The sequence below is a fragment of the Ursus arctos genome, unplaced genomic scaffold (genome assembly GCF_023065955.2).
Source record: "Ursus arctos isolate Adak ecotype North America unplaced genomic scaffold, UrsArc2.0 scaffold_29, whole genome shotgun sequence".
Lineage (NCBI taxonomy): Eukaryota > Metazoa > Chordata > Mammalia > Carnivora > Ursidae > Ursus > Ursus arctos.
The window spans coordinates 7,557,241-7,577,442 of NW_026622974.1; the positions used below are offsets into that span (position 1 = coordinate 7,557,241).

Sequence of the window (20,202 nt, forward strand, 5' to 3'; positions counted from 1 at the left end):
ACAATCTAAATTCTCAAGAGTTAGGACATAATTAAATATTTAAGCTATCAATTCAGTGGCCTATTATAAGGCCATTGAAATAAATATTAAAACTCCGGAAGCATGAGAAGTATAATAATGTTTAAAAATGTTTAAATCAGGGGTGCCTGGGTGGCACAGCGGTTAAGCGTCTGCCTTCGGCTCAGGGCGTGATCCCGGTGTTCTGGGATCGAGCCCCACATCAGGCTCCTCCGCCATGAGCCTGCTTCTTCTTCTCCCACTCCCCCTGCTTGTGTTCCCTCTCTCGCTGGCTGTCTCTATCTCTGTCAAATAAATAAATAAAATCTTTAAAAAAATAAAAATAAAAATAAATAAAAATGTTTAAATCAAAGATTTATACTATGATGAAACATAGGTTTCTGTATTGATGTCATACAAGGAGCGTGTTAGATAAAGGGTCATCCGGGTTGTACATGCAGGAGTGTAATACGTGTGTGCATGTGTTTGAGTTTGGGTGTTTCTTTTGGTAAAGTTCTTGAATAAGTAAAATTACTTTTGAAAAAATATGAGATGTTAATGGCCACAACAAATTTATAATCTGAGATCAGAAAGAGGAAATGAGAGAAAAAGAAAAGAGTTAAGGAAGAAGAAGAGGGAAAACATACTGCTGATTTTTCTCTTTATGGTCTTTCACACACACACACACACACACACACACACACACACACACACAAATAAAGAAAGCAAAAGAAGGACAGAAGAAAGGAAAGAAAGAGAGAGAGAAAGGAGAGAGGGTGGAAGAGAGGGGAAAGAAATAAAGACTATTAGTGTTCATGAGAAAGGGTGCAAGAAAAGCAAAAAATATTTTTTAAGAGATTGTCATGATATAGAAACCAGATAAAACAGTACTGAAGAAAGACAGAAAGAAAAGAAAAGAAAAGAAAAGAAAAGAAAAGAAAAGAAAAAACTACAGATCACTATCTCTCATGAACTGAGATGCAAAAAATCCTTAAGAAAATACTAGTAAAACAAATTTAACAATGTATAAAAGGAATTATATAACATGATCAAATGAGATTTATTCCAGGGATGAAATGCTGGTTCAACATTCAAAAATCAATAAATGTAATCCATCACAACATGTTAAAAAGAAAAAGCATGATTATATCTACTGATGCAAAAAAACCCCCAAAATCCAAAAAACACTGGACAAAATCCAACACCCATTCATAATTAAAATTCTCAACAAATTAGGAATAGAGACATATTTCCTCAACTTGATAAGAAGTATCTACCAAAAACCTATAGCTAAAATCTAGCTTAATAGTGAAAGACTCTTCTCTTAAGATCAGGAACAAAGCAAGGATATCTGTTTTCACTACTATTATTCAACATAGTGCTGGACATTAGAGCCAGTGTAATAAGGCAAGAAAAAGAAATAAAAGAAGTAAAATATTATCTACATAGAAACTCCCAAGGAATCTATAACAACACTTGTAGGACCAAATAAGTACATTGAGTTTTGCAAAGTTGCAGATACAAGGTGTACACATAAAATCAATTGCATTTCTACAAACAAGTAATGTACAATTGAGAACCAAAATTTTAAAAATACCATTTACAAAAGCTCCAAAATAACTGAAATATTTAGGTATAAATGTAACAAAGCATGTATAGGATCTGTATACTTAAAACAACAATCAAGATACCTACCAGCAGATAAATAACTTCTGTAATTCACCTAATTATCTGTTAGCCAGAATATAAATACAGTCTAATAAAAGTGCAACAAGAATTACAGTATTATTCGGAGTAATAAACATATTCCTCTACTAAATTACACCAAGTTGTTGGACCATATCTCCTCAAAGCATATCCTTTTATAATCATTTTTTTAAAAGATTTATTTATTTATGAGAGATAGAATGTGTGTGAGCAGAGGTAAGGGGTGGGGAGGGACAGGGGGAGAGGGAGAGAAAGAATCTCTAGCACACTCCCCTCTGAGTAGGAGCCTGACATGGGGCTTGATCCCAAGACTCTGAGATCTTGACTAGAGCTGAAATCAAGAGTCGGACACTTAACTGACTGAGCCACCCAGGTGCCCCTTTTTATACTCATATTTTAAAGTACTTAACAGATTATTTAAAAACAAAAAGTGTTAAAATCCCACTAAAACTAAATGCTATCATTTATGTAAGATCTGTTAAACAAACTATGTCTCCTTTTGATGTAGCAAGTTGCAATTTTTATAAAATTTGGATTTTTTTGTCTCTTGTGTTCTACTACTAAAAATATTTCTTGGTTTGAATCCAAGCATTCTCAAACTGTGTGTAAAAAAGCTAATAAGAGTTGAGGGCTGACTAAACGTGATCTAACTGGATAATGCAGGCCCTACATCAAGCCATTCTGAAAAAAATATTTTGTTCTCCCTGTTGAATTGGAATTCAGCCACATACATCTTTCATGGGGCACTTGAGAATTTGCTCCTGCTTTGTTCATAGAAAGGACTTCTCTCCCTCGCTCAGCTGCTGATTGCTAAGGTCAATTGCTATTATCCACAGCATTCCTGCTGTTTCCATAGCTGTTATCTGTGGCCTGAAACTACCTTCCAGTTAGCCAAAGGAACTTTCCTCATACCCTCAAGTCCTCAACCTGGGGTTGCTCAGAATTACTTACTAGTTGGTTCAGCAGACTAATCCACCTGCTTGATTTCTATAGGATTATACTAATTCTGATATGATGTCACATAGCCAGAATGATTAGTAAAGGGTTATATTTTAGCTAAAATAGTCACCAACAGATAAATAACCATATTAATAAGATGCTGCTGCACAACTCTTATTAGTAACCTGTTCCAGCATCACTAGTGTTTCCTGGAACTTAAGGAATTATCTAATAATATATGAGCAAAATACGTACTTTTTTCCCTTTGAAGGTTGATTATTTTTTTCCTCTTTTTTTTGATTGATTTTTTAAATTTAAATTCAATTAATTAACATATATTATTGGTTTCAGAGGTAGAGTTCAGTGATTCATTAGTCTTATATAATACCCAGTGCTCATTTTTAAAACCCAACCAAAGCTCACCAAAATTTTAACTGGCTTCAGCACTTTTCTAGTAATGACACCAGGGGCTCTTAAACGAATGGCTTCCAAAATACACCACTTGATTAGTGGGAGTTTCTTCAAGTCATCCTCAGATACTTTCATCTTATCTTTACCTGTAAAGAGAATTTCAAAAATGTTTTTAAAAGGTGGACTTAGAGAAGCCAGAAAGTGATTTCGTGGAAGCTCATGAGCACAGGTTAGAAGCTGCCTCCGGCAACAAGTGTTCGCATTGCTATTACTTTTTGCATACCAAGTTTAGTAACTGAGGGCCTCTTTTTATCATTCTCTTTTTACCAAGATCAAATGTATGGCCCAAAAAATCAAATCATTGTTGATTATTTCAAGGTGATGGACTGGGATTCAACTTTGGTCTTCACCTTCCTATGGCTATCAAATGATTAAGATAGGGTCCATCAGAAAGGGGTTCAATTTTCACTCCTTTCATTCTTTCTTGTCCAAATTCTTCTTCCACTTAAGGAAACAGCGATAAAAGATTGGCATCAAAAGCATAAAGTAAAAGATCTGAGAAGCCATCTGCCTTACTGCTTCTACCTCTTCCCTGGTGATTCATTTTTGTTCTTGTTTTTGGTTTTTTAAACATACATTTCAGAAGGCCCGAAAAGAACATGAAGGAAGGGACAATGGGGCACATGTATTACATCTGGAATGACGAGCTCTCCCTCTAAACATAGGTGCAGCAAACATTCCGAATGTAATATGCATACCTCAGCTTATGTTTAGATTGAAGACACCTGAAAAAGGATTGGGGTCAATCTTTCTATGACCCAAAATAGGATTAGGTCCTTTCAGTCCAATTAGACATTTCAGCTAATGGTATTTCAGATGAAATGTTTGCATTTTGAAAATTATTTAAAACAACTCAGCTTTCAATTTGATTTTGACAGTATTTGCTTAATAAAAGTCAACAACATTGTCAGTTTAGTTAAGTCAACTTTCACATTTGCTTCCCCACTGTATTAGGAATGAATGGGTAAGAATGGAATGTAAGATCTCCAGCCATGTCTCTCTTAGATTCTGGATAAGACTAGTTCTAAAGCAAGCCCAGTCTGCAGGAGAGGTCTAGGTGGGTGCTGCCTGGGAGATCTTATCTGTCAGTACCTATGGAACTCCAGTAGTCAGAAGCAAATGTCTTTGGTTGGTGGAATCTGGGAACCAGGCTTTTTGAGCTGTAGTTCTATTAGTACCCATAGGGGCACCTATACATTCCATTCAACTTGACAGATTCTTGAGCACTGAATAAGGGCCAGGAGTTGAGTTAGGCTCTACTAGGGTTACAACAATTAAGGTACTCTTGCAATATAGTTAGTCTACTAGGAGGTAAGAGACAAGCACACGATTAACTGGTACGCCATGCAAGAAAGAAAACTGTTCTGTGATATGTAAAATATTCTAATATTTTGTTCTCATATAAAAGCAGAGAGGTTCGTGTCCCACTAAAGGAAAAGCAAATAATTCTGTGAGTGCCTTCCTCTAAAACTACAACTATAATTAGCTCTTTGCAGAGAGTAGACCTTAATACATAAATATTGAATTAACAACTTCAACATGGGGAGATGAAGGAATGAATATTCCAGACAAAGGAAAGTGGAAGAGTAAAAGGAAGACTGCAGAAAGCATGGGTATGTTCAGAAAATGGCAGTGGGTGTAGTGGGCCTAGAAGGTGGGGTAAATGTGATGTAACAGTGAGAGATCCACTGAGGTCATTATAGGCCATCTACAGTGCCATTCTGGAAAATGTGGAGCCTGGGGAATTTGGGGACTTCCTGTCTTGGGTGAAGAGAGGATGAAAACTTCAGCAATGAAATAGCAATACACAGCATTGTTCTTTTTTTCTCCCAAAGATTTATTTGTTTATTTGAGAGAGAGAAAGACAGAGACAGAGAGAGAGAGAGGCATGGAAGGGCAGAGGGAAAGGGAGAGGGAGTCCCAAGCAGGCTCTGCACTGAGCGCAGAGCCCTACACAAGGCTCGATCTCACAACCCTGAGATCACGACCTGAGCCGAAACGAAGAGTTGGACACTCACCAGACTGCGCCACCCAGGCACCCCCACAGCACAGTTCTTTATTAAGAGCTTCTGCTCATTTGCTCCGGCCTAAGTGACCTAATATTAAAAACGGACAAGTGACCTTATAGACTACTTGTTAACCTTCACAGACAGTGTCTCACAAAACTTTTGCTTTTGCTTTTTCATAACAAGGATTGGAAAACAATAGATATGCTTTCTGCATCTTCACAGCCTAAATATCAGAGTTTTTCCAAGTTGTGTTCTATGAAAGAACATTAGGAATGTTTAAAGCAGAAAAAAGGTTTTATGACCAACCAAATAACAGCAAATGTTAACATTCTATTGGTGATTCACTGAACACATTAGCATATTACAGGTTTTGCGAAATCCCCCGGTAGAGGCAGCTATTTATGCCAACGTTCCCAAAATTTTTAAAACTCCTATTATCTATACAAGCATCATCAATAGCTATTTAATGAGGGCACCAGAGATCGTTAGCCATATAATGTAATGGCTATGGATCCTAAGACAATCCTTCAAAAAAAAAAAAAAAAAAGCCACAGAAACCAAAAAACAAAACAAACCCTGGTTTTCATTTGTCTGAGCATTACCAGCACATACCATAAGCCTGGGCGTGCCTGTGGCCAAATCTTCTAACAAGTAGTTATTTTGAGCCAAGGGAATTATTACCATCAGAAAACTATCTTGATATGCCACAGAAAGCTAATGGCACCAAAATTTTACTTCTTCATACTCTTCTCCAAGTATCCTTGTACTTTCTGAGCTAATTCAGAAAAAATAATTTAGGAAACCCGTAGTCAGAATTAGAAATTCTTTATTTGAAAAAATGACTGAGATTGTTGCATATGCCAGAGTTATCACTACTAAATCAAGTGAACAAATATTTATTTGGCATTTAGTGGAGAGCAAAGTCCTAACTGAGCATGGCAGGGGATACAAGAAATTTAAGTTTGAAGACAATAAAAAGACAATAAATTCTCAAACTAAAGAAAAGGAAGGGTAAATGTTTTCTCCAGACAGTGTTAAAATGAGGAATTCTGAGGCTCTAATTTATGAGTTTATAAATGACACGCAAACTTGGAGCCCTAACATGTGGAAAGTGTTCAATACAAGGTGCTATCTATTACTGTTGCCATTATTATTAGTGTGAAGTTAGTAACGACTCTCTGGAAGCCACATCTTCCTGATTAACTGTTGCTCCATAGCTGATAAAGTGATTCTTTTCTCTGAAACCTCAGTTGGGAGAAAAGCTACGGTCTGAGAGCTTATCCAATACTAATTGGATACCAGGTCTGAGAAAGTCTTCAATCATTCACCCAGCAGGATTTACGGAGAACCTCTGAGCAGTGTCCAAGTGCTGAGGATGAAGATGAATGGAAGAGCCCTGGCTCTTAGGAAGTTCATAGTCTGATAGCGAAGGCAAAGAACTAAAAGTAGTTAACATGGGGTAAGTGTCACTGCACTGAAACACGCAATGTGCTATGGGGCACAGTGGTGACAGTGACCAGACTGGGGTTGATGGGGAGGGGTGGTTGGGAAGGAGATGTCAGAGAGGCTTCTCAGAAGAAGTAAAACCAGAACAAAGGTTTGGATACACCAAAGTAAAGGACATGTTCACAGAAGAGGAATTCAGCTGACTAGAATAGAGTCCAGTGCAGGAAGTCACTAGATCAAGTGACTTCAGTGCTCCATTGAAGTCCCAGGCTGGCTCCTTTATCCAACTTCTGAGTGTGACCCAGGAGTGGCTAGGTTTCATTTCTGGGTCTTCTTCTCTTCTCTAGATAGATTCTTTCTCTTGGGGATTCAAAACAAATGCTTTTCTATAAAATACCATCAATGGGCTGGTCATAACAAGAATTTTATCTTTTGCCTTTGATCACATTCCTGAGCTCCACCTTATTTTTATCTAACTGGCTTCTTGATAGCACTGCTTGCATGTCTAAAAGACATCTTGAAGCACGCTTTGGGCAACACAGAACTCTTCATTTTCCCCACTGAAATAAAGTCTTTCCTCCCTTGGTCTTGCCATCACTGAAAGTGGTAGCAAAATTTATCCAGTTGCTCAAGCTCAACACCTGGGAGTCATCCATGATTCCTCCTTTTCCCTTTTACTTCCATTTAATTCATCACCACAACCTGTTGTTGCTATCCGCAAAATAGATCCTGCTGCCATTCACCTCACTCCATCTCCATCTTGCCATCTGTTTTTGCAAATAAAGTTTTATTGGAATACAACAACACTCATTTGTTTATATATTGTCTAGGGCTGTTTTCACATTATAATGGCAGAGTTGAGTAGTGGTGACAGAGACCTTATGTTCCATAGAGCCTAAAACAATTACTATATGGCACTGTATAGAAATTCCTGACTAACAGGCATCAAGGGAACAAGCTGCTGGTTTTTTCCTCATTGTATTTCCCATTGCTCAGAAGTCCAGATTTAATTCCAGCATTTGAATTTTACAAGTACTATAAATTCTGTGTGATTTCTATTACACATCTTTATATAACTAAGTCAAGTGGACAATGGCTAGCCTAGAATCTGAATAATCCTGTAATATGTGGCTATTTTGCATGGAAAATATAAACTGTCTCTTAGGAAAAGAAACGTCTTTGTTTAAAATATACTGGGGCACCTGGGTGGCTCAGTCGGTTAAGCGTCTGCCTTCAGCTCAGGTCATGATCCCAGGATCCTGGGATTGAGCCCCAGGTCAGGCTCCCTGCTCAGTGGGGAGCCTGCTTCTCCCTATCCCTCTCCCTTGCTTGTGCTCTCTTTTTCTTTGTCAAAAAAATAAATTAAATTTAAAAAAAAACCTGTAGTATAATGGCCTCCAAATCACATTCATAAGAGGGCACATGGCCACAATAATGTTATGGAAACCAATTTTCTGATACTTCCATATTTACTCTTTTCTTAAATTGTTCTGTGTAAGAAAAAACTGTGGTTCAGTTCTCTTTCCCCACCTCCCTAACATAATCAACTTTTCCTCACTTTATAAAAGTTTGCCTCTCAGTCATCTTGATATTCACACTGGCGCATTTTCCCTGCAGTATAAAAATCTCTTGAGTGCCAAACCAAAGGACAAGTGGAGAACACATTGTACCTAAAGGAGAAGCCCTTGAAAGCAAAGTAAAGCAGACACAGAAAAGAAATATTGAAAGCAGACAGATCTTATTTCATCTATTGTCCACCAGCACACAAACCACATAGCTGTTTCCATGTTTGTCCACATGTCTATCTTAGAATTCAAAAGTGAGATGAGCATCAGACTGACACATATTAACATATTTATTTGAATTGAATTGACACAAAGAAAACATATTTTTCCATTTAGAAAACAAGTTGGATTGGTTGATTAATTTGATAATAAGAACTGGCTTTGGGAATTAGGTTATAAGGCAACCATTTTCCATAACTGAGCAAACTAAATCTATTAATTTTTGATATTTAAATATTTTAAATAGACTAAAAAGCATGTAGACAACATACCAGGAATGGTATCCTTAGAAATTATTGAAAAGCAGCAGAATAAATTTTACACATCAAATTAAAAATGTATGAGGGAATCCCAAATTCTTTTTGAGTGTATTTGAGGTTCTTTGAAAGGAAGAAAGGAAAAAAGGAGGGAAGATAGGAAGGAAGGGAAGGAGGGAGGGAAGAAGAAAGAAAAGAAGAAAGAAAAGGAAGAAAGGAAGAAAGAAGGAAAGAAAACCACTGACTAATGGCATGCATTAAAAGATGAAGCCCTATGGTATGAAGCCTGAATGTCCTTGGTGAGACGAAGGGAGAGTCGGTGACTCTGCACAGAAAGTGAGAAGGAACTGGAATTGCTGGAGTCTTCAAGGTAAGTAAGACAAGGCTGGAGATCTGAGAGAAGAGAAGTGACCCAGATACATGGCAGGTAACTGGTTACCTAATAGGAGGCCAAGGAAAATTCTTTAGGGCAATGGCAGATAAGACTTTTAAGAACAGAATATTCAACTTGATGTCAAATACTCAATTTTAAGTCATTTCTGGCTGCAACGTATTTTTCCTTGTTCCATATTTTTAATATTTTGGAAAGTTTGCTAAGACATAGCCTTAAGTTAACACTTAGGGAAATAAAGATCTGTGTGATGTTCAGTGAGGCAATGCAATACCAAAATGGGGCAAAACACGCAGAAGGGAAAAGAGAGCAGGAAATGAGAAATCAGCAAAGGCAAGACCCAGGAGTCAAGAGAAAGCTACAAGATATACAAGCCTCCACCACTTGCTGCCTCACCCACTCCTCCCTCAAAGGATTCTTAGAATGCTGGAAAGGGTTTCAGACCAATTTCACTTTTATCTTGAAAACCAAGATGGCCCCAGTCAGCTAGGGCCCTTGAAAAATGGATGTTACAAATAAATTGGCAGAGACCTACAATTCAGATTTTAAATATATTTTTTGAAAAAAATTATTTTCTCCTTAAAAATCTATTTAGAGAATCTACATTGGACAAACAATCCTTCTGTTTTTTTCCCCTTTTTTTTCTATTTTACTGCAGCTACAGGATACAGAAAATAAGTATTTTTTCTACTTGGTTGAGGATAGATGACTACAAAGGGCCAGGATTTGTATTTACAATCACATCTCTGTGAGTCCAAAGTGACCTATAAGACAGGCATAATTCTGGCCTAAAGAACTTGGACTCTAAGAATAGTGAAGTTTCTGAGCTCCTTTAAAAACAAAAAATAATAAATAAATAAATACTTTAAGTATCCTTATTAAACTAATGAATTATAAAATGCAAAAATGTTTTGTATTATATAACAGAAACAAAAGTTTGTTTTAAGTTCAAAATAATATTTAAAGTCTAATATGATATATAAGTTGTTGAAAGAACTTTCTAGGTCCAAGATGGAGCTGCTTCTGCTCAGCGGGCTACATCAGAAACTCAGATAACTTTCACATCCCTGTAAATGCTCCACTTGGCCAGAAACACACATTGCTTCAGTTGACCAATCCCCAAATGAGCCAAGCCACATCTGGGCTCTATATTTATTATTTTCTTGTTTCTTTTCACCCCAAACAAGGTTGACTGCATGGCCCCAGCCAATATTTTCTATCTGTCTCTTCCTTGTTCTTTACTCTTTATTCTATAAAACCTTCCTGCCTCCCACCCCATTTTGCAAAAAGGAGACTGTCCATTTCATGCAGTGTTAAATAAGGTGGTTTTTCACACCTAAATTGTCTTCTTTAATAATTTTTAAAACATAATGTATGAGAGATACAGAGTACTCTTGGAATATAGATGTTCTGATAAAGTATTTTTAGTTTTTCAAATCCCAGTGTGATGTTGGACAAAGTAGTATTCTGGGACTAGACAAAGGAAAAGAAAAGAAAATATGCTAAGTTTTCAACAACAGCTTTAGGTTAAAGACTTTTCTTATGATAACTCTTAGGAATGGCTCTGTACCCATACTGTGCATGTTTCAATGCACATCTGTGGTTTGTTCTCCCAGTATTTTGACTCTAAAAATAGACGGCTCCACTGGAAGATTGCCAAGGTAATCACCAAAAGAGCTAGAGCCTAATGGAGACTGGGACCAGTACAGAAGAGAACGAGGGAAGAAGCTATGGGTGATTTGGGGTAAAATTCGGAAACCATCTGTTTAAGTCTTGGCATAAATGCAATAAAGGTCAAACCACGTCTTAGGATATTTGAAACCAAACAAAAGAAAAGATGACTTTGCATTCAGAAACAGGAAAACATTTCTAAAATGTAGATGGTTTGGGGATTCCACAGGCATGATGGCAAGCATGTTCTAACACAGTGAATCATACCTGTTTATCATGTGTTATATATTGAAATTCTATTGCGTCAGCCGTTAATCCACTCAATATACATTTGCTTCCTATCTGTTATGTGCCAGCCCAAGCATAGGTGCTGTAAGAGACGGGAAAGAGAGTAATGCTGATTTACTGACCATCTAATGTCACGAATACCTTGGACCACTTCATTTATTCCTCGTAACTACCTGCCAGCTATCAAACCTCAGAGATAACGTGCCCCAGGAGACAAGTTGAACATGTCAGAGCTGCCTTCAAAACTCTGTACCCATTGACCATGACCCATCACTTCCCCTAAGAGGGGAAAGAGAAGAAAGGAATGAGAAAAACACAGTCCCTGCCCTAAAGGAGTTTGGACACAAAATAATAACTGTGTATAAATGACTATAATATTATTAGCTTCACAAGAGAGGCTGCAAGTGGCAGGGGTGTTCATCCCCTCTTGCCTAAGGCTGGGCTTTCAGCTAAGCCTGGAAGGATGAGTAGGGCTCACCCAGGCCGAAAGAAAAGCAACTTAAATTCCAGAATTAATCATAAAACTATGATTTCTTGGACTTAAAAAAAGGAACATGACTCAAATAGAATCACTAAAGTCAATTGTTCTTTGTAGCTCCTCTGGTTCCTTAATATTCCAAGCTCCTTCTCCTTACACACACACACACACACACACACACACACACACACACACACACACACTTGCATCCATCCAAAACCAGTAAGTAAGTATATCAAATATAAAAATTCTGTATATATAGTCCAAGAACAACATTACATAAAGATCTAACTAATAATTTTGGGGAAATGATCCATCTTTTGTTAGGAAAGGAGAACAGTAGGCATTTGCCGAGTCATTCAGACCTTTCGAGACATAATTCTGAGGAGTCTGAATCAGAAGGTGGGGTTGCAAAATAGGGGTTGAATACCGAGGAGGCCCCGCTCCTCCACGGTGAAAAACAGGTGTATTTACCACCCAGGGACACATGGCAAAATGGCAAGAAGCAGATCATCAACTCCCACTGAAATGTAAAGAGGGGGTTCCTGCACATTCCACCACCTCTTTCTTTACTTTTGAAAGCATGGATTCTCAGTTCTGTTTGCTTTTCTATGCTGGGAGATCCTGCACAAACGTTGCCTTTTCATATTCATGGAGCAGCTTGCTTAGAATATTCGAAGCTCAGGGGTGTGCAAAAGGTCACGGTACACATGAAGGACAAGGCAACTGGGATAGAAATACATGAGGCAAAGGCTGAAAAATAAAGAAACTGATGTCATAACCTTGAGCAATGATTCCCCCCCAAAATGTGATCAAGACATTTGCTTCCCAAATTTTATAATAATTTGTTTAAAAAGAAAAATCAAATAACAAAAGCTAGTGTTTACTTTAGACTTATTTAGGGAAATTATATAAGAGCTTTGAAAAGAATATAGCATTTCTAAAACTTCTACTCAAAAATAATAAAGCACTGACATGAATTGCTGACAGAAAATAAGGGCAGGAAACTAGCTTTCTGGCATGTTTTCTCAACCAGGGACCTCAAGATAAGCTCCTGAAAAACAAAATCAGTTTTTAGAGAACGGAGACAAAGCTAAAGAGAACTAATAAATAATTTACAGTATTCCAGAGGGGTAAAGAAGTCTCTTACCTCCATTCCTTCACTTCAGGCATTTAAAAAATTTCAGTAGGATAAACAATGTTCAAAAATTCAATTTTTAACCTCTAATTTATTCCAGAAATATTTTCTCGTTTTACAAAATCGCTGCTGTCTTCCCAGGAGAAACCTATATTCGCTGGGAAAAGTTAGCACATCTCGAATAGAGAAAGTAAGAGTGGATAAAATGTCCTGAAATAGATAAAACTATTTATAACAGGTTTTATATATCAGGTGACCCTATAAAAGTAACAGGTAGTAAGAATGTGCTAGTTACAGATTTCTGGAAATTTTTAGTGAGATGAAGATTTATTTGTTGGCCTGTCTCCCATTGGCGAAAGCAATCGTTTTCTACAATTATCCTCTTAAATTTAAAAAGAAGTATTGTGACCTCTGATGATTGGAGAGGAAAATTAATTTTTAATTTTGGATAAAGATTCCACTGGCCTTTCCTGTTTCCATATATGTACCTCCCTCTACTCCTGAGGACTGAGAGACAGTGAGAGAAAGGCCTAGAACAGGCATAGACCAGAACTGAGAAACAAAGGGTGACGAGGATGGAAAGAAGAAATGATGAAAAGAATTAGCGAGTAAACAAGGTTACAGAGCAAAATTGTTTAAGCAGGATGCAAATTACGAGGTACTTAATTATTCTGCACAGCAAGACCCAGGTTCTCCCTAGTGTGGTGAATTGTGTTTGGGGCTAGACCTTTCCAGGTAGTATAAGCCCCACAAGACCAAGCCCCACTGATATCAGCAGGACACAGAGCACACCACAACCAAATGTCTTTAAACAGAAAAAATCAAGTTTAAATGAATTGCTAGAGCAGATGGGAAAGGAATAAAATATATTCAAAAGAGTGTGTTGAGAAAGGGAAAAGTTGTTTTACTTTTAAGAAGAGAGAGAGTGATGGAGAAAGGTCACTAGGTAGTGGGGCCTGAGGAATAAAACAGGGGTTGACTTGTGTCAGAGATCTGAGACGCTTAAGGATCCATCCCCCCATGGATGACAGTCTTCCAATCTCTAGTCCTTCCTCCTCCCCTTTTCCTCTCCTATCTTCTTGCTTCTTTCTCCTCCCTCTGGGAGAATGCTCAGATCCTTGTCCATGTAGTAGGGGCTGACTCTGGATTTATGGCATCTGAGGATATAGAATGGGAGTTTATTGGGGCACCTAAATCAATTAGGTAGTAGATATGATTTTCCACACACACACACACACACACACACAGGAAAAAGAAAAGAAAAAGATAATGAGTCAATTAAAGAAAGAGGAGAAGAGATCCCTCAAGGTCAGTTATATCCCATTGCCTCATTCAGGTATCTCTCAGAAACCTCTGGAATATGAACAAAGGAATGGAAGAAGGAGGTCCACTCAAGGAAGCTCCAGAGTTGAGAAAACATATGCAAAAGAGAAGATATTTCTATCCTACTTGAAAATACAAGTCTTGCACTCCCATATCAACCAAACTGTAAGCTTATTGTGCTGAGATCCTGCAAATATTTGATTTAAAAATCAGTACTCTATGTTATCTCTCCAATATTTCTTTGAGAAAAAAAAAGATGTAGTCTTTGGGTCTTTCTTCCTTACAAAATATTAACTTCGTGCTATGCATACACATTACTGCACATGTGCCTTATTGCATGTTCTGTGAGACAAAACTCTGTAAGATATTAAATTTATAGAAAATTCAAGAGTGAGATGAGAGCAGATGAAAGATTATGAAGGACCCGGTAGCCTACAAAGTTAAGCGCTTTTAGTTCACTGCAGTTTCCTATTAATTCTTTATAGGTATAGTCTCTCCAATGACTACAGGTTTCTAGAATATGAATTCATTGCAAATGTTGATAATTCTTTTTTTAAGAGAGAGCGAGAGTACACATGTGTGCACGCTTGTGTGAGGTGGGGAGGAGCGGAGGGAGAGGGAGAGAGAGAATCCCAAACAGGCTCCATGCCCAGCACGGAGCCCGATGGGGGCTTTACCCCCACAAAGGTGAGATCATGACCTCAGCTGAAAAATCAAGAGTCAGATGCTCAAGCGAGCGAGCCGCCCACGCGCCCTGCAAATGTCGATAGTTTAAACTTCTGCCTCAAGAATGTGAAACCAAATTTTGAAAATGATTTTTTTCCTATAATTTTGTTTAGTCTTGAAAGAAAAGGTCATGAGTTTGCTTGTTGGCAAAAGGTAAATAAATAAGGGCTGTGCTCATCAATTGTTTTTCCTATACCAACTGTGTTCTCCTTTGTTATGGTAGCTTTATAATACACTTTAATATCTGGTGGGACAAACCTAGTCTTACTAATTTATATTTCCAGTAATGTTTTATTTTTATTTACATTTTAAATAAAACAATATTTTGGTCATTTAGTTAATTGCCCCCACCCCAAATCCATTGGGATTCTCATTAAAATGGATTAAATATGTATTAACTTGAAAAGGGTTGGCATTTTCATGATATTAAACCTTTCTGTACAGGAACACGTGTGCTTTTTTTTCTTTATTTAGTTTGTTTGGTTTAAAAGTATATATTTTTTAATAAAACATTGTAACTCCTCCATGTAGGTCATGTCCTAACCCAATTTCTTTATAAAGACAAATACCAGTAAAATGAACAGGAAGGACAGATGTAAAATGAAAAAGAAGGCTTTAAAAAAAAGGCAGTTTAAGGCACTGGTAGAGGATACAGATGAGAAAGCCAAGAATCAGCTGAGAGACTGTCCCCAGATTCTGGGAATGGGAGCTCTAGGGGCTTTCGGGTCCCGGCTGGAGGCTGGCAAACCACAGCTTCACTCTCCCCTTCCAGCCACCAGCTTCTTCCAAACCCTCAGTGATTTCGGAGCTTCCAGCTCTGCTTCTTCTGATTTTTCTAGGGGTAGACCTGACTTTTTGGCATCTGAAGGAATTAAGATAAAATTTTATTATCAAAGAGGCATATTCCTATCATGGGGAAAGCCAGTCTCAGGCATCCAGTCTTTGGACTCCAACTCAGCTGCGTAAGAATGGGCCTTGGGCCTGGAGCATTCCTCACCATGAAATAAAGAGGCCACACAGCCTGCGCTGGTCTTATCACCTTGTGTGGGAATATCCTTCCTTGTTTCAGGAGCAGTGAATGCCCCTTTGTCTCTCCTTTAAGCGTGTGCAACCTACGGCATCTGGCCAACCCCACTGTTTTATCTGTCCTTCCAAGGGGAGAGGGCACACGGTCCCTTCCACGGAGGCACAAGAGGGGAAAGCTAGGGAGAGACCCACTAGCAGCGGGGGACCGACACCCTCTACCAAAGCTGACTTTGCTGTCTCTTCTCTGTGTAAAGGAAGTGCTCTGTTCCATCCAGTGCTTCACTGCACTGTGCTTTCCCTAAAGACTCTGATGCCAAGCTGCAATGGGCAGGAGCGCTTAGAATCCTCCTCTGGGGTTGATAACCAGTGCACGGTACTCTGGCTGACGTCTATTGAAGCATTATAAGTAATAACCTTTTGGAAGTAGCCTCTGCTTAGTGACTTCAGTTTGGCATTCATAACCATAGCCTGACTCTCTTTGAAGGGGGTAGTGATAGCAATGGACTGAGAAAGATAGCAAGGAGGGGCCCCTGGGTGGCTCAGTTGGTTAAGCAACTGACTCTTGATCTCAGCTCTGGTCATGATCTCAGAGTCATGAGATTGAGCTCCACATCGGGCTCCACAGTCTGAGAGGAGTCTGCTTGTCTCTCTCCCTCTACTCCTCCCCGTTGCTCATGCTCTTTCTCTAAAATAAATAAATAAAATCTTAAAACAAGAAAGAAAGAAAGAAAGAAAGAAAGAAAGAAAGAAAGAAAAGAAGGAAAGAAGGAAAGAAGGAAAGAAAGAAAGAAAGGAAGAAAGAAAGAAAGAAAGAAAGAAAGAGAAAGAAAGAAAGACACCAAGAAATGCAATGTTGCTTAAAACAGGTTATTATTACTGATGGAAGATGAGGAGACAGTAACCAACAGACCGACCCTCCACCCCACCCTTTCTTCCACGACATACACATATAAAAATATCCCAAACCCCATTCTATCATTTCAAGAAAAGTTTAATGCCACTATACTAAGTCAACCATATAAGATTCTCCTCTGAAAAAAATAATACTTTGTGTTATTTTCACAAATATTTCTTTCATATATTGAAAAGAGGTTATTGGTTTCTCTATTTACTGGAATATGAAATGAAGCCTGCTTTATAATTACAGTGACTTTTTCAAGGAATACAGGACATAGTCCAATTGATAATAAATATAAGGGAGAGAGATTGACTACAGAAGACAATAGGAGGCAGATAATCAAATGTTAAATATATTTTGACCTAGAAATACCCTTCGTTTATAAACTCTACCTAATGATTCTGAATTTTTAGATGGTGTTCTCTGGAGACATGTCAACCCAACCTCAAGGACTTTACCTCGGTATTTTCTAAAGGGGAAGAAAGACTATCTGAATGCCTGAATAATTCTCTAACAGAACACACTGAAAAAAGAGCCGTGTCAGAATGAAAAATGTAGAGGATAAATAAAGCAGATGAACAGTGCCTACTGAGTGAGATAACAGAAGACTTAATAAAATGAGAAGCGCCAGAGTAGGACCTGTCTCCAAGCTTGTAAATTTGAACAGGATATCAAATGATCTACAGCTATCCGAGGATCTCTTTCAGCCTGTTGAAGCTAGGCAATAAAAGAGAGTGACTTCACACACAATCTCCCGAGTTAGAGTATCAGAAGACAGACATCAGGTATGAAAGGCAAAAAATGCTGGTGGAAACGTAGCCACCTGGGATATCTCTCGTGGGACAGAAATCTTATGGGCGAGTTTCACCCTGGCCTTCCTGGCTCAGGTAGTAGACTGGAAAGCAACAAGTTGTGCATTCTAAAGGACAGCATCTTGTCTTTAAGGTCAAGGGAAGAAGAAGATAAAATTATATATTTAGAATGGAATGGAACAGTTCCAGATGGAATGTTCTGCATTAATAAATACTTTCTTAGGTAATCGATGTATGGTCTTCGAGGTAGATGAATGGAAAGTAGTTTGTGAAAACTACTGAATGTTTGCTGGGTCCATTCTGTATTTAAAAAGCTGGGCTAGGGGCGCCTGGGTGGCACAGCGGTTGGGCATCTGCCTTCGGCTCAGGGTGTGATCCCGGTGTTATGGGATCGAGCCCCACATCAGGCTCCTCCGCTATGAGCCTGTTTCTTCCTCTCCCACTCCCCCTGCTTGTGTTCCCTCTCTTGCTGGCTCTCTCTCTCTCTGTCAAATAAATAAATAAAATCTTAAAAAAAATAAAAAAATAAAAAGCTGGGCTAGCAAAGGAAAACAAGGTTATGCAAGAAATTTCCTGTATGATGTTATAGCCTTCAAAACCACCATATTAAGTTCATATTGTCAAGCAAACAGTGGGAGTGGAGAGAAATTTTTTAATAACTTTCCTCCGTTCATGACTCCATTGAAGTGCCCTTGGCTCTACTATATGATCACTTTTCTCAATATTTTGGGCAACAGAGGGCTAAGAATCTATCATAGACACAACTTTGGTTATCAGCCATTGAGCCCTGGCAGGTTGGGACAATGCAAGTGAGCTTCCTCAGTAAGCTGGAGGGACTTAGGTCTTTGATATGCCATGTTGGAGTCCTCCAAGAATGTTGTTATTGGTTGGCAAGATGGTATTGAGACACATTCAAGTGCAGGGAAGTTGTATACAAATTACAATATAGGTAATAAGTGACTATAGGTAAGGTTTCGAGAATAAATGAAAATGTTTAAATGCAATGAAGTAAAACTGATGAACTAATTAAAATAATACAAACAAGATGGAGTCTGCCTAGGACATCACCATAGGTTCTAAACGTCATTTATCACTCTTCTAGTTTTTTTTTTTTAAAGATTTTATTTATTTATTCGACAGAGATAGAGACACAGCCAGCGAGAGAGGGAACACAAGCAGGGGGAGTGGGAGAGGAAGAAGTAGGCTCATAGCGGAGGAGCCTGATGTGGGGCTCGATCCCATAACACTGGGATCACGCCCTGAGCCGAAGGCAGACGCTTAACCGCTGTGCCACCCAGGCGCCCCCACTCTTCTAGTTTTTATACTTGGTTATAATTCAGAGCAGAGACAGAATCTTTTCTCACCAGTGTATGGTGAGTGTGGCCATGTAAGTCAATGTCACCATGTAAGAGCATCTGGCCACTCAGACAGTGTCAATTTCAGTACGTCTCCAGTCAGGATTGCTGCTAATTCAGAACTCAAGGGAACCAAAGAACAATGGTTGGCAATGAGTAAATTTTCTCCCGCATCCGAAGTCATACTATTAGTGAGTGGCCCGATCGAAACTCATGAATCAAGTTCCTGACTCTAATCCAATGGAAATCTGGTAATATACCTTTTATGATGCACTAATGATGACTTTATGTAAGACAGGGATCGTTTCTACGTAGAAGCATTTCTATTAACTAATCTGGCTCCTTGTATATTAACATAAAAATTTTATTAATTTTTCCTTTAAATAAACAACAGTAAAACTGCATGACAAAAAGGTGTTAATTCTCCCTTACATTAAAAAGAATAAGTAGAAATGGCCAATATAATCAGCTAAAAACTTCAATTGCATTTTTATTCATTTTGTTTTTAAGACAGAATGATGCTCTCCTGCTGGGCAGACATTCACCATGGGAGTCCAGAATTAGAAAGGAAAATTGCTTTATAATAGTCTAAATAGGACCCAAATGTTAATGCCTGAGACTGCTTTTGGTCAGTTGCTCATGAGTATTTATGCTGTGTTGGTTAATCTTTTAACGATCCAGCAGTCCTTTAGTAGTTATCTTGAAAATACAAAGTACAATGATGCTAAAAATGCAAGACGCATCTAAATATGTATTCCTACACCTTAAGCAAAATAAAAAAGAGAAGCAAATCATCATGGTAGGTTAATTGCTTGACACTTAAATTAAAATGCAAATACTTAAATAAAACCAAATTATGACATAAGATGTAGCTTAATGTTAAAGTAACAATACAAGTACCTTAATTTTCTTCTTAGAACAGTTCTATGGGTACAACAATATTCACTATATTGAGAATAAATAAAACCCTATGGGAAGATGAAGAGATTTAGAAAAAACCTTCCCTTTCTCTATCAAGTGTAGAGAGTCTATCTTTCTCTTTCTAGTCTATCAAGTCTCTATCTTTCTCGAACAAGTCTGTTCAAACTGAAAGGGTGTGAATTTTTAAATAAATGGAATACAGAAGATGAGCATTTGCCTTTGGTCAATACAAAGGTCTGTCAGTTAATTATTGCACCGTTTTTTTTTTTTAATTCATAGTTCATATAAGTATAAAGGTCCATGAGAAAGGTGAGAAGATTTAGCTGTACTTTGTCTGCTTTCGTGGAATCTGTTCGCAAGGGGTCTCCTCACCTGGGAACAGGTAAGGGATGAATGTGCAAATGCACACGGATATACAGCTATAAAGGCACAGAGTTACATTTATGAAATGTGTTTATATTTATAAAAATCTACTTATGTAGTAATATACTAAACATGCTTATTTCCTATCCTCATGTACATATATGCAAAGATATATATTCTGTTACATACACACATTGATATG

General features: G+C 38.0%; 1 protein-coding gene across 7 annotated transcripts in view; it reads right to left on the reverse strand.

Annotated features, from left to right (window-relative positions):
* The window catches only part of LOC113261234 (24-hydroxycholesterol 7-alpha-hydroxylase), a 90,917-nt gene that overhangs the window by 25,858 nt on the left and 44,857 nt on the right, over positions 1–20,202 (reverse strand). For all 7 annotated transcript variants that reach the window (XM_057304011.1, XM_026507312.4, XM_057304010.1 and 4 more), the window contains one exon: positions 3,067–3,200. In XM_057304011.1, the coding sequence (XP_057159994.1) occupies positions 3,067–3,200 (134 nt within the window). The remainder of the gene's footprint in view (positions 1–3,066; positions 3,201–20,202) is intronic.